The 13808-nt window shown below is 52.1% G+C and overlaps 7 protein-coding genes across 7 annotated transcripts; 3 read left to right on the top strand and 4 right to left on the bottom strand.

The window, feature by feature from the left end:
• Window positions 1-302: 302 nt before the first annotated feature.
• BDW74DRAFT_166914 (plasma-membrane proton-efflux P-type ATPase) lies at window positions 303-3395 on the top strand (the record flags this gene model as incomplete). Its single annotated transcript, XM_073726616.1, has 3 exons — window positions 303-699; window positions 761-984; window positions 1044-3395. 3 exons carry the CDS (start codon window positions 303-305, stop codon window positions 3393-3395), a joined length of 2973 nt encoding a protein of 990 aa, XP_073585484.1.
• Window positions 3396-5015: 1620 nt separating this feature from the next.
• Window positions 5016-6232, top strand: BDW74DRAFT_176366 (putative pectin methylesterase; the record flags this gene model as incomplete). The annotated part of the gene is made up of 2 exons (XM_073728585.1): window positions 5016-5630; window positions 5678-6232. 2 exons carry the CDS (start codon window positions 5016-5018, stop codon window positions 6230-6232), a joined length of 1170 nt encoding a protein of 389 aa, XP_073585483.1.
• A 38-nt stretch (window positions 6233-6270) lies between these two features.
• BDW74DRAFT_176365 (uncharacterized protein) lies at window positions 6271-6747 on the bottom strand (the record flags this gene model as incomplete). Its single annotated transcript, XM_073728584.1, has 1 exon — window positions 6271-6747. The coding sequence occupies one exon, from the start codon at window positions 6745-6747 to the stop codon at window positions 6271-6273; it is 477 nt and encodes a 158-aa protein (XP_073585482.1).
• A 254-nt stretch (window positions 6748-7001) lies between these two features.
• BDW74DRAFT_127039 (transcription elongation factor DST1) lies at window positions 7002-8723 on the bottom strand. Its single transcript, XM_073722197.1, has 2 exons — window positions 8580-8723; window positions 7002-8205 (listed from the first exon to the last, which is right to left on the bottom strand). The coding sequence occupies exon 2, from the start codon at window positions 8169-8171 to the stop codon at window positions 7257-7259; it is 915 nt and encodes a 304-aa protein (XP_073585481.1). The 5' UTR covers window positions 8172-8205; window positions 8580-8723; the 3' UTR covers window positions 7002-7256.
• Window positions 8724-8842: 119 nt separating this feature from the next.
• BDW74DRAFT_149554 (GTPase-activating protein RNA1) lies at window positions 8843-10714 on the bottom strand. Its single transcript, XM_073723911.1, has one exon. The coding sequence runs from the start codon at window positions 10542-10544 to the stop codon at window positions 9285-9287; it is 1260 nt and encodes a 419-aa protein (XP_073585480.1). The 5' UTR covers window positions 10545-10714; the 3' UTR covers window positions 8843-9284.
• Window positions 10715-10953: 239 nt separating this feature from the next.
• Window positions 10954-11289, top strand: BDW74DRAFT_176362 (copper metallochaperone COX17; the record flags this gene model as incomplete). The annotated part of the gene is made up of 3 exons (XM_073728583.1): window positions 10954-10981; window positions 11043-11101; window positions 11149-11289. The coding sequence occupies 3 exons, from the start codon at window positions 10954-10956 to the stop codon at window positions 11287-11289; spliced, it is 228 nt and encodes a 75-aa protein (XP_073585479.1).
• A 244-nt stretch (window positions 11290-11533) lies between these two features.
• On the bottom strand, window positions 11534-13637 carry BDW74DRAFT_127019 (dolichyl-P-Glc:Man(9)GlcNAc(2)-PP-dolichol alpha-1,3-glucosyltransferase ALG6). Its single transcript, XM_073722196.1, has 3 exons — window positions 13272-13637; window positions 13065-13227; window positions 11534-13018 (listed from the first exon to the last, which is right to left on the bottom strand). Exons 1-3 carry the CDS (start codon window positions 13498-13500, stop codon window positions 11653-11655), a joined length of 1758 nt encoding a protein of 585 aa, XP_073585478.1. The 5' UTR covers window positions 13501-13637; the 3' UTR covers window positions 11534-11652.
• Between the last annotated feature and the right edge of the window lie 171 nt (window positions 13638-13808).

Genomic DNA, 13808 nt, shown 5'->3' with positions numbered 1-13808 from the left:
ACATGAAAAATAAAACCAAAAAGAAAAATCAGAAAAAAAGAAAAAAAAAAGTGGGCTTACGCACAGGGAAAGTTGCCCGCCCGTTGGAGCTTCAGGTCGTGTTTGTTCGTGGTCCCGTGAAATCCATACTCTCCCCCTCTCAATATTAAAGCGCCCATTCTCCCTGCCCTTCTCGCTCTTCTTCCCCTCTCTCTTTCCTCTTCTCTCTTTATAGGATTGTCCGACTCTTGCCATTCCTGCCATTGATCGTTGTCTCTGCTCTCATCGTTTTGGATCGTGAGGCTTTGTGAGCCGTAGCAACAATGGCGGAGCGGAAGATTTCCTATGCTGCCGACGTCGAGAATGGTGACCATTCTCGTCCCACCGACTTGAACGAAGGCGCTGGCCTTGATGAATATGGCGCCCTCAACCGCTACATTTCGACCGCTCGCGACAACCGCCGTGGCTCGACTTCTAGTGCTGGTGCTCTGAGCACGAAGCAGCAGAAGAAGCCGTGGTGGAAGTTTGGCAAGGGTGGTGGTGAGAATGGCGAGGAGGGCTTTGTGTGTCCCGAGGACTGGCTCGAGACTGACCTCAACGGTATTCCCAGCAGCCAGGTTGAGCCTCGCCGTAAGCGTGCTGGCTGGAACGAGTTGACTACTGAGAAGACCAACTTCTTCGTTCAATTCATTGGTTACTTCCGTGGTCCTATTCTCTATGGTAAGAGCCCGCTCTACAAGACGTCTCGGGACCACTGTTCTGACCCAATGCCTCTGTTTAGTTATGGAATTGGCTGTTCTCCTCGCTGCTGGTCTTCGTGACTGGATTGATCTCGGTGTTATTATCGGTATTCTTATGCTCAACGCTGTCGTCGGTTGGTACCAGGAAAAGCAGGCCGCCGATGTTGTTGCTTCTCTTAAGGGTGACATTGCCATGAAGGCGATTGTCAAGCGTGATGGTCAGGAGCAGGAGATCCTTGCCCGTGAACTTGTTACTGGTGATATCGTGAGTGGACCAAAATTTTTTTCAATCAAAAGTCTTGGGCTAACGCACTTCTTCAATAGGTCATCATCGAGGAAGGTACTATCGTCCCCGCCGATGTTCGCCTTATCTGCGACTACGACAAGCCCGAGAGCTACGAGACCTACAAGGAATACCTCGCCTCTGCCAATGATGACACCCTCAAGGAGAAGGACGATGATGATGAGGATGGAGGAATTGAGGCCCGCCTCGGTGTCTCCCTCGTTGCTGTCGACCAGTCTGCCATCACTGGTGAATCTCTTGCTGTTGACAAGTACATGGCCGACACCTGTTACTACACTACTGGCTGCAAGCGTGGAAAGGCCTACGGTATCGTCACTGCTACCGCTAGACACTCCTTCGTCGGTAAGACCGCTGCTCTCGTCCAGGGCGCTCAGGATCAGGGTCACTTCAAGGCTGTCATGGACAACATCGGTACCTCTCTGCTCGTTCTCGTCATGTTCTGGATTCTCGCTGCCTGGATTGGTGGTTTCTATCGTCACCTCAAGATCGCTACCCCCGAGCACTCCGACAACACTCTCCTTCACTGGACCCTGATTCTCCTCATCATCGGTGTCCCCGTCGGTCTTCCCGTCGTTACCACTACCACTCTCGCTGTCGGTGCTGCCTACCTCGCCGAGCAGAAGGCTATTGTCCAGAAGCTCACCGCCATCGAGTCTCTTGCTGGTGTCGACATTCTCTGCTCTGACAAGACCGGTACCCTTACTGCCAACCAGCTTTCCATTCGTGAGCCCTACGTCAACGAAGGTGTGGATGTGAACTGGATGATGGCTGTCGCTGCCATTGCCTCCAACCACAACGTCAAGAACCTCGACCCCATCGACAAGGTTACGATCCTTACTCTCCGCCGCTACCCCAAGGCGCGTGAAATTCTTGCTCGCAACTGGGTTACCGAGAAGTACACTCCTTTCGACCCTGTCTCCAAGCGTATTACTACCATCTGTACCTGCGACGGTGTCCGCTACACCTGTGCCAAGGGTGCCCCCAAGGCTATCCTCGCCATGTCTGAGTGCTCCCAGGACGAGGCTGCCAAGTTCCGTGAGAAGGCTTCCGAGTTTGCTCGCCGTGGTTTCCGTTCTCTTGGTGTCGCCGTCCAGAAGGAGGGTGAGCCCTGGCAATTGCTCGGCATGTACCCCATGTTCGACCCCCCTCGTGAGGACACTGCCCACACCATTGCCGAAGCCCAGCACCTCGGTCTTTCCGTTAAGATGTTGACTGGTGATGCTCTCGCCATTGCCAAGGAAACTTGCAAGATGCTTGCTCTCAGCACCAAGGTTTACGACTCTGAGCGCCTCATCCACGGTGGTCTTGCCGGCTCTGCCCAGCACGACCTCGTTGAGAAGGCTGATGGTTTCGCCGAAGTTTTCCCCGAGCACAAATACCAGGTCGTCGAGATGCTCCAGCAGCGTGGTCACTTGACTGCTATGACTGGTGACGGTGTCAACGATGCTCCTTCTCTTAAGAAGGCTGACTGTGGTATCGCCGTCGAGGGTTCCACCGAAGCCGCCCAGGCCGCTGCCGATATCGTCTTCCTCGCCCCCGGTCTCAGCACCATTGTCGATGCCATCAAGCTTGCCCGTCAGATCTTCCAGCGTATGAAGGCTTACATCCAGTACCGTATTGCTCTGTGTATCCACCTTGAGCTTTACCTTGTCACCTCCATGATCATCATCAACGAGACCATCAAGGCCGACCTGATCGTCTTCATCGCTCTGTTCGCTGATTTGGCCACCATCGCCGTTGCCTACGACAACGCTCACTTCGAGCAGCGTCCCGTCGAGTGGCAGTTGCCCAAGATTTGGGTTATCTCCGTCGTTCTCGGTGTTCTCCTTGCTGCTGGTACCTGGATCATGCGTGCTTCTCTCTTCCTTGAGAACGGTGGTATCATCCAGAACTTCGGTTCTCCTCAGCCCATGCTCTTCCTGGAAGTCTCCCTCACTGAGAACTGGCTTATCTTCGTCACCCGTGGTGGTAAGACCTGGCCCTCGTGGCAGCTGGTTGGTGCCATCTTCGTTGTCGATGTCCTCGCCACCCTCTTCTGTGTCTTCGGCTGGCTCGCCGGTGACTACGTTGAGACTAGCCCCCCTAGCCAGGCTACTTTCTCTACCAACAACGACACTGACATTGTCACCGTTGTTGTCATCTGGGCTTACTCTATTGGTGTCACGATCATCATTGCTGTGGTCTACTACCTTCTCACCATCATCCCCGGCCTTGACAACCTCGGTCGCAAGAACCGCTCCGTTGTTGACACGAAGGTCGAGAACCTGCTTAACCACCTCTCTAAGCTGGCTATCGAACACGAAGTTGATGCTCACGGCAAGTCACGATACACCCTTGGCGCCCGTACTGAGGCTGAAGAGGACGATGAGTAAACGCTTTACGCTCATCTCTCTTTCCATCTAATTTCCTATCATCTGGATATCACTTGCCCATACATGCATAAGTCGGTCCCCCTGGCTTTTTTTACCCGTATTATAGACTTTTTTTTCACCCTATTACCCATGCTCTAACTTATAGAGTCATTTTTTCTTCTTTACATGTATGTATGTGATTAATAGTGATAAATTTAGTGAATCAAGGGTTCAAGAATTACTTCTTCTCATCTTCTGTAGACTTGACAACAAATTGGCCTTGCAATTCCCAATGATCTTTGGACTTTGGATGAAGATTCCGTGTCCCAGACCTGGCAAGATCCGGCAACCTGCCTAGTTGGGGCCTCATCTCCGACCTGGACTTACAGCCTTCTCAGAAACCGTGGAGGACGATTCGCATGCGCACAGTGCCACGCTAAGGAATAGTGCAATTTTATCCATCGTCTCCACAATCCACACAATGCCTGGGTTTCGTCCTATGACAATTTGTCCTCTCTTGTTTGATTCGGATCGGCCTGGAGCTCCATCGCGAGCTTCGTTTCCATCGCTCGTTTTGCGTTGCGTGAGGCGCGTGGTCGGAGTCTCACCGAGGCTGGATTCGTACCTGGTTTCCGGACCTTTCTCCAGCTTCTGTTTCAGAGCCCCAGCCCCCAGCGGCCTGTTCACACTGCCAGTGTCGCGTGCTCAGAGCTGCAAACTTGCGCCGCTTAGCTAAGTCGAGCAACTCTGCGGTGTGACCTCTCTTCGCAGCTTCGCTAGCCCGGTGGGCCGCGGTTTGGAACTATTGATGACGAATGTTTGGGATGGGACGAGGATCGCAACGTGTGTCAATATTCGGTTCTCATTTGCGTCATGGCGAATATTGAGAGCGAGTGTTATCGCATTTTGATTGTGGTCATTGATATCGCTAATGGAAATGGTGATAGAAGTTCAGGTGCAGATTCGATGGTGCCTCCTTGCCTGAGGCCATACTTAATCTCATGATCTTGAATCTGTGGCTTGAAGGCCTGAAGCTTCTGTTTGCTTGAACACTGCATCTTCTGCTGCACCAATATGTCATCCTCGTGTCTTACCTGCGTTGCCACGCTGCATCCATGTGGCATCGGCAGCCTGATTGTACGATGTAGCTCCAGCCAATCGACTCTGGCCGATGGTCATCTCATCTCGTCTGACCTCTGCCCGCAGCAGTAAGCTACTATACGCACTGAGTGCGTTTTTCAGTAAGAAACTGCTCAAAGTACTCCGCACTGTACCTAAAGCCTTGCTAATTCCTACAGGCGGGACTCAATTTTCCGTGATGCTGCTCGTGGATTTTTCCGTCAACTCAGTCGACCAAATCCTCCAGAGGCCGGGCTGATCATACCCCTCCGTGGTACTTGAAGCCTTTGCAATTGGATGAAAGACTCCAGGATATTCGACGCCGGAGCTTCGTATGCTTGATTCATTTAAACAATGCTTGCGAAGCCAGCCGATATCTTCATCCGCGAGCTTCTTGCTCCCCCGCATTTATCCCGAATCGTGGAGATTTTCCGGGGACATTAGCCAGCCGTATCTATAAAAACCATTGATGCCATGCCGTCAGGATGGTATTTCAGAGCGTTCACTCTATAGGCAAACGCAATGTTCAGACCACACTTCTGGGCCTCCGCGCTTCTCAATGCGCTCCTGGCCAGCGCAGCGACAATACCATCGAGCAGATACCGGAGCTGCCAGAGATCGCAGAGAGCTTGCCCCGAAGGCACCCTTGTCGTCTCCGCATCCGACCCCAAGGCTGACTTTGCAACTGTCCAAGACGCGATTCTGTCCCTGCCACATGACAACAGCAGCCAGACAATCCTGATCCTCGCGGGAAACTACACGGAGCAAGTCAACGTTACCCGTCCTGGCCCGGTTACGCTCCTAGGACAGACAGACCATGTCACCGACGCCTCCAAGAACCTGGTGACGATCAATTGGGCACAAGCCAACCACGATAACACGGGTCAGAGTGTCGATAATGTGTTTGGAAGCGTCTTGACCGTTGCACCTACCCTGAACGCGAGCTACACTGGCTCCGGTCCGACTGGGTTTCCCGTGCCTGAGGACACGCCCTTTGGGTCTATCGACTTTCGCGTATACAACATCGACTTTACAAACACCTGGGCTGACTACTCGGACGGTCCTGCGCACGCGCTCAGCTTTAGCCGGGCCAATGGAGGATTCTACTACTGCGGGTTCTATTCCTATCAAGATACAGTACGTCCGCCCTGACCCTGCACTAGGAATAAGCTAACAATGCGCAGGTCTACGTAGGCAAACTAGGCAACGCCTACTTCCACAAAAACATCATTGCCGGTCAAACCGACTTCCTGTACGGCTTTGGTACCGCTTGGATCCAATCCTCCGATATCCTCCTCCGCAACTGCGGCGGCGGCATCACCGCATGGAAGGGCACCAATACAACCTTTGAGAATAAGTACGGTGTTTACATCGTCGACTCTTCCGTCCGAGCCGCGAATGCGTCGATTGCTCCGGACATTGTCGGTTCTTGCCCCCTCGGCAGGCCCTGGAACGAGCTACACCGTTCAATCTTTGCAAACTCCTACGAGGATGCCAGCATTGATCCCGAGGGTTACATTGACTGGATCATCGATGGCGTCGGCCGTTTGAGCAACAAAACCTTCCAAGCAGAATACCACACGTTTGGACCGGGGTTCAACGCAACGGGACGCGCATCAACCAATGCTTCAAGGGTCCTGACACCCAAGGAATACGCCCCGTACGATTCTCCTGCGAAAGTCTTCCTGACCCAGGACGGTATGTTAGGCAACATTGACTGGATTGACTGGCACGCATAGTAGCTAGCATAGTCTATCCCTAACACAGAATCACTTCATCAAGACAACCCCTCCAACTCCCCCTTCGCAGCCAAATACGCAGCCCCCGTATCCGCCCAAACCTCATAACTCCGCACCTTAGCCTTATCCTCCTTCTCATCTCGCACCAATCCAATCCGATAAATAAACACCTCATCCCACCCCTGCCCGCTCTTCGTACTCGTGAACCGCGCATACCCCTTCAGACAGACAACCCCCGTCTCAAGGTCAACGGCCCACTCCTTGTCGTCGTCGAACCGCATGTTCTCGACCCCCAGGTGCTCGCTCAGTAAATTGAAGTACTCCTCTACCTGCTTCCGGCCCGTGAATGTGCGGCCTAGGAAGGGCGCGAGCCGTGGGAGGCCATGCTCGTGGACCGTTGGACTTGGTGTAGTGGTGAATGTGTTTAGGAGTGTTGGTAGGTCGGAGGAGTTTGAGAAGGCGTGGAGGAGGGATTGTGTTGCATTTGTGAGCGTGGAGCGGGTGTATGGAGGCATTTTTCTTGGGTTTTGTCTGATATTTGCTGCGGCTTTTTTTGAAGATTTGATCGGAGAGAATTGATGCTGTATGTAGGTTGTTTGGACTGCATGTGTCGTTGGTCGGGATGGTTATGTGGGTGCAGTGGATGACGTAGTTATAGCAGCATCAACTGTGCCTGACTACTGTGCTCCAGCATTAAGCTCCTGCATGTTTTGAGGAAAAGTATAAAATCAAAGACTGAATCCTTAGAATGACATCTTAGAGTCTGCTGATATTACATGCAGCATAAATGGCAGCTCTGATAAGGCAATGCATTCTTTCCCCAACATCTACAAGCTTAACAAATGGCCCAATTCCCCAGGACGATAAGATGATAATAGATACAGAGTCTTTCAGCGCAACCGCTGCCCAAATCAACAGCAATGACTCCCCCTTTTAAATGAGCCCCCAAACTCCGCGCCGTCGATAATAATCCGCACATAGTTGGCAAATAAAAAGAAAGATGAATGAAGAAAAAGGTGGCCAACTACTGGCGCCACGACTTTCCGCAATTCATGCATGTGCAGAACAATGTCATCGGTTCGTCCGCACTGCGGGTCTGGGCCTCGGTGTAGGTGACTTTGCGCTGTCCGCACTTGCCGCATTGCAAGCTTCGACTGATACTGCGTTCGGCTTGGGCAACCATGGCCTTGTCCATGTTCTCTTTTTGGATCTTTGCGTCCTTCTCTCGCTGTTCGTCGGATCGGAGCTCTTCGTGTGTCATCTTGACAAAGCGCTCGGGGGTAACTTCGTTGCTCAGAACACGGATTCGGAGATTCGGGTTGGACTTGTTCTTGAGATTCTGGAACAAGCTGCGAATCTTGGTCCGGTACGGCTCTTTCGTTTCGGGTCCGAAAGCGTCGTACGCTGCAGCTTCTACCGCAGCGGCTTTTGCTAGCACAGCCTTGGGAGCTTCCGTCGAGTGTAGACACAGACCATCGTACATGAGGCCAATGCAGTTGTCGCGCGCTCGGTTGCCCGTCTGGTTGGTATCAACGCCGTCCGCCTTCCATGTCCGCTTGTCCGGGGGCACTGAGAGCTTCGAGGCCTTGTCGGATGGGGTCGCGCTGGCAGGCGAAGCGGTTCCGTTCTGTGGTGGACGCGGCGATGCGCTTGATCGTTGACTGCCGGCGGCTGACCCGCTCACCTTCTGCTTGTTGACCTCGTTACGCCATTTGGAAACGATTTCACTCGATAAGCGTGCGACTTCCGGTGCCTTGTGTTGCTTGAACTTGTTGACTATAATGCCGACGCGAGTGGAGCGTAGTAGATCTTCCGAAGCCTTGACGCCTTGTTGTAACTCCTTCAATAGCGACACTATGTTCGCGGCGGGTTCGTTCTGAGTCGCAGCCTTCGTAAGGGCCTTTGCCTTTAACTCAATCTCCTTCGCCTCGAGCGCCATGGTGTAGGACACAATTCGGAACAATCAGATAAGCCTACTGATCTGGATGTTAGTAAAATAGGCCAGGATGAATAGGTGTGAATCAAGAAAAGCGCAAGAATGATATGCATGAAGATTAAGGGTTTGACTCGCAACGGCCACCTTGACGAGCGGGAATAAGCCGAAGCTTTGGAGTAATTGTAAGTGTTATAGTCTTCTTCCGTGCCTCTTGAGAGGCTGCGCGCACCTCCGGTTGAACCTCAGCCAGATAGCCGCACGTGCCTGCTGGTGGTTGACTCAAGACCACGATGTGATCACCGGTCGCATTGCAAATATCTCTAACCATGCTTAGGGGATGATATGCGCTCAAGATGAAGTACGGTGGACGAGCAGGAATGACACCGGAAGCGGCATGAATCACATACTTACTTTCTTGGGTCGGGCGGGACGGACTCGATACCTCGAGACGGAGAGTATTAAGTGAGCTCTGCGAAGGAATTATGTAATTGCGCTTGACCGGGGGTATGACGAGCGCGCGATGACAAGCAGCAGAACAAATGGCCGAGAGAGAAGAAGTTGAGCTGGTGATGAGTGGAAGTTGACAAGATGGCGACGGAAGAAGAGCTCCGTCAATGCCAAGCCCCGAACTGCCTATCTGGGAATAGCACTCAGTGAATGCGAAGTAGATAATATTCACTTATTCTATGTGCGTTGCTGTATTTTCATTGTCTTTCTCAAAAGTATATACATGACTTGGGGCTGATGACATGCTGTGTAGGGGCACAGATAAAGGGTAAATTTGAATGCAGACTGACGATGCATCCTTCCTTTTACGAAGAAAATGGAAGTATGGGGCTGTTCAAGGCTTCGCGGCAAGGCAAAGCAGAGTAAGAAAAGCACACAGAGTGAGCGTGCTTCCTTTAGTACTCAGAAGACAGGGTTTCAACGGGGATATCGTGGCGGGGGCTTCAGCGGGCTCTGTACGCCAAATACAGGCAAGCTGGTACTGAATTACCCATTGGCAGTTGCCATCCGACGTTCACCTCTGATAATGAGGTCGACACCATCGTGCTTGGGAGTAAGGGTGGAGGGGCGCGGGGTTGTGCGATAGGCAGCGAGCTGTGCGGTCATGCGTTAGATGCCGGTCTTGCCCAGAGCCTCCGCGAGCTCGTCAACTTCGTTGTCCTGCTTCTGAGCAACCTTTTCATTCTCGGCAGTCTCAGCATCCTTGACAACCTTCTTGGCCTTTTCTTCCTCTTCTTCTTCTTCCTCCTCCTCTTCCTCGTCCTCTTCATCTTCGTCTTCGCTCTCAAGCTCGTCGAGCTCGTCGAGTCCCCACATCTCCTCAGGGTCATCGTCCTTGCCATGCTCCTCCTTGCGCGACTCGAGAAGCTCGCTGAACTCGGTCACGTTGTTGTCATCCTCCTGGAACTTGTTTCCGTTCAACTCAATACGGCGCAGGGCTGGAAGTGCGGTCTTTGCAGCGTGCAAGAATTGCTTGACACCCTCCGCTGAGATATCATTGTACTGGAGGCGAAGAGTCTCAACCTTTTCGTTCTTACCCTCGGCGAGAGCCTGAGCGACCTTGACACCTCCGCGAGCGGAAAGCAGGCAGTCGCCGACACCGAGTTCGCGAAGAGAAGGCCATCCACCAACCACGCCAGCGAGGGCAGTAGATCCTGTAACAGTGAAGGTGTTGTCCTGCAAATCGAGAACCTCGAGAGCGCTGGCGTGACGGAGACCCTCCTTTAGCAGGTGAGAGATACCTTCCTGCCGAATTCCGTTCTGGGTCATCTTGACGGACCGCATACCGGCCGCATGAGCTTTGTAGGCGTGCGCCCAAGCAGCCATGCTGCCATTTTCCAGACGGTTGCGTCCGCACACGATGCTCTCCAGCAGGGGAGCTTCCTTGCCGTCCTTGCGCGCCTCTTCCTTGCGCTCCGCAAGCTCAGTAAGAGCCTTGGCGATGTTCGACCCAGCCTCCGGACCCATGCCGTTGTTGTTCAAAATCAGGTGGCGGAGAGGGGTGTGGCGTGAGAGGAAGTCGACCAGAGGCTTTTGGGTGTTGGCACCGAAAGCATTGTCGGAAAGGTTGATGGTGTGAAGAGTCGAGATTTCGAGCAGCGCATTGAGGAGAAAAGTAAGGGCGTCAGGAATTTCGCTGAGTAGACGGGAGGTGAAGATATCCGCAAGCTCGGCCACTTCGAGGCTCTTCTGCGTGGAAAGGACGGCGGCGAGACGTTCAGACGCGGGAACACCCAGAGTGTTTCCTCCAAGGCGAATTTCAGTGTAGTCAGTGCTTTCGAGGAGGGGCTTGATATGGGCCTCGATGTCGGCAACTGAGTCCAATTTCAGACCCTTGCCCTCGAGGGAGAAGATCTTTGGAGAGACCATGGTGGGGTAAATTTCAGGAGTAGAAATGACAAATCACAAAAGTAACAGGTGAAGGAAAAAGTAAGAGGGTATCCTATATTATGAATAGTAGAATACCAAAACAAACACGCCAATCGAGCAGATTTTAGGGAGTGTGGTTGAGAGAGGCTTGTTGATGGAGGGGAAAGACAGTCGGAAGCCACAGCAACAATCGGAAATCGAAAAATAAAGTCAATAAGGAGAACCCCCGATCGCCGCTCTGGTTGCCGCTTCAGGCCACTTCCGCTATTTCCGCCCGGCGCATCTAAACTGCTCGCATTATTATTAAGCAAGCAAGCACGCCTTCGTTTGGGAACAGCTGCAAAACGTCACTGAACCCCTTGCGACCTTCTCGCTCGCTATACACTGCCTTTAGAACATTCGCTGCATCATGTCGTGGCTCTTCGGTTCGTCCAGCAGTAAGCCACTCTGCGATACCGTCATCAAAACGAACGGACACTGCTAATGGTCTGATCCTAGGTTCCGCTGAAAAGACTCCCAGTCCCGTCGCAACAGAAGCCCCGGCAGAAAAGCCCAAGGTCCGTATATTGCGGAGATGTATCAACTTCAACTAACGCCATGCCAGCCATGCTGCGTATGCAAGACCGAAAAGACCGCGCGAGACGACTGCATGCTCTTCTCCAAGTCCGATGACCCAGCGCAAGAATGCAAGTCCACGATCGAGCAGTACAAGGCCTGCATGGCCGGATTCGGGTTCAAGGTCTAGATCGGTTCTCGTGTGCTCAATGCGCGGTGTATAATAATACGCGTAAAACAATACGCTGCCGTTGTATATTACAGATGCGAGGATACCTTCGACATGTGATAGAATGGAGGTATGCTTCTGCGGCATCAGCTCGGTGTTACGGTCATGGGTCTATCTGGGTTTCATTGTACATTATTTGCATCTCGTGGTTCTGGTAGCAACAATCTCCTTCTCTTGCCTCTGCTCATGTTTACGGCAATGGACCTAGTGTGTAGAATATGTACGGCTGGAAGGGACAGGTACTGCAAACGGTTCTAAGCTTGACAAATGGGGTATCATCGTTCGAAAGTATACATACTTGATTATATGATGTCGAACCGGGATTTACTGGTTCTTTTTCCTAGTTTCCTCCACTCTAAAATCCATCCGGCGGGATTGGCTGATCAACTTCCACAGGCACCAAAGGTACGCGAGCCCAAAGCCACCGGCGCCGATGAGAACGTTGAGAACAACCCAGAGATCTGGCTTTTCCGGCGGAGGAGGAATGAAGGCTTCCAGCACATGCCAACCTACCATAGCAAGGTAAAACAAAGAGTGTATCAGTTTGGTAAGACCATGAGGTTCGGTATTTGCTTCGGACTCTCCATATTGCTTCTGGTGGCGATAGATCTGCCAGGAGGTTGGGGGAAGGCCTAGCAAATAAGCCCAAAGATACGTGACCACAAAGTATGGGATCCGCAGACCATCGCGCTTGAGAAGCGGGTACAAAGTCCAAGACCCGAGGATATTTGCCCAGCCGACCCATGACCGGGTATTTTTGTTGAGACCTCCATCGCCAGCAATAAGCAGCGTCATGGGAAGTAATGGCAACAGCACACTCTTTTCATGAACCTGAAAAGAGAAGAGAAAAAAGCCCCAGCCAACCGTAGCAAAGGCAGGAAGCAGGATTGAAGCGCGCGGGTGACGAAATATGATGGTGCATGGTATCAAAATCGACACAAGCGTAGCGCCAAGCGATACACGCTTCAGCAGATCGGGCTCGTAACGGTGGAGTTTATAAAAAGTGTGAATGGCGCACCAGGCATTTGCCACCTTATCCTCGAAGAGACCACGCGAGAACGGAAAAATGCGGTGGATTATCTGCGCTAATTGAAAAAGAACCCGGTACAATGATGACTCGTCATCCAGTTTGACGGGAAGAATCTGAAGCAGAGGTGGCTCCGGAATTAACTGCTTTTCGGTTGCAGTAGCTCCCAGTAACAACGGGAGGAGGAGGACAGCAAAAGCGGCAAGGGTGATGAGCGCTATGCAAAGCAGTCGGACAAGTCGAACCCGTGGAAAGATGCAAATACCGAGGAGGAATGCAAACATGACCGGTGCATAGTATAGAGCCATCTGTTTGAATCCTAGAGCCCCAACAAAGAAGGTACACGCCCAGAGCATGCGGCCCGCCATTATAGCATCCAAAGACGCAACGAACAATCCCAGCATCACGGTATTGTATTGGAAGTGGCCGTGGTCAATGAGTATAGTTGCGGGCTGTAGGAGAATGGCAACGAGTGCAATTGAAGACGACCATACGGGTACGGCCTGCATCCGAGTGTAACGCCGCAAAAAAGTGACAATCGCCGGAATATAGACGAGGTATTCGGAGACTATAACTGTCGCGCGCATGAAGACTTTCAATAGAGGATCCTCAAGACCGCGGGAGTCACCAAGGGCGAACCATGTGGGCTCGAAAATGGAGCCACTGTTCAAAGTCAGATCCAATCTGCAAAAGACGAAGCTGGACGTACATTTTTCCAAGAAGCCAACTATGGTATGCTGTCAATGGCGGGTAATCGAGTCCCCAGTACTGCAGGTCATGAGTATACCATTTCGACAGGGGCAAGTGGTTGGTAATTTCCATCCAGTGACGTTGGGCTTCGAAGTCACCGTACATTGGAGGAGTCTTGAACCCTTGGAATTGTTAGCTTGATATAGACCTGGGATTTGAAGCATACCTGAATAACCCCACAGACTCACAGCCCAGCGAATTAAACCAACTGTCATCAGAACAAGAGGGAGGACAAGCCATTGAGATACACCCGCTCGAGCACCCCAGAGAAAGGAAACCAAAGGAAATGCAGGCGCAGATTTACCCTCTCCAGCGTCTATGGTGAGCGGGTTGTTCGAGCCGGCGAAGAGTGCGGCAGACTTTCTTTTCTTGCGGGGGCGATAGGAAGGAGCCATAGTGAGAGTCAAGGATCAATGGTCTTCCATTGAATGTGTGAGGCTGTTATGAAGCAAGAGACAAGAACCTTAAGAACGAGGTCAGAAGTCAGGAGAGGGACAGCGTTGATGTTGGCAATTAAGCAACCGGAGATCCCACGGAGATGAGTTATTGTTGGTCAAACCGTCAAAAGTACCTGCTCCGAGGTGGTACCCACTTTTCCTCGACGTAGTTCCTAGGCTAGATCAGCTGAGGTAGGCGGTGGGAAGATTTCTGCTAGGTTTCGATTTTTTTTTCTCTTATCAGAAGCTGCTGTTCCTCGAAGCTT

The sequence above is a fragment of the Aspergillus multicolor genome, assembly GCF_047715735.1.
Source record: "Aspergillus multicolor strain CBS 133.54 unplaced genomic scaffold BDW74scaffold_7, whole genome shotgun sequence".
NCBI classification, from domain to species: Eukaryota; Fungi; Ascomycota; class Eurotiomycetes; order Eurotiales; family Aspergillaceae; genus Aspergillus; species Aspergillus multicolor.
This window is presented reverse-complemented; position numbering and strand designations above follow the sequence as displayed.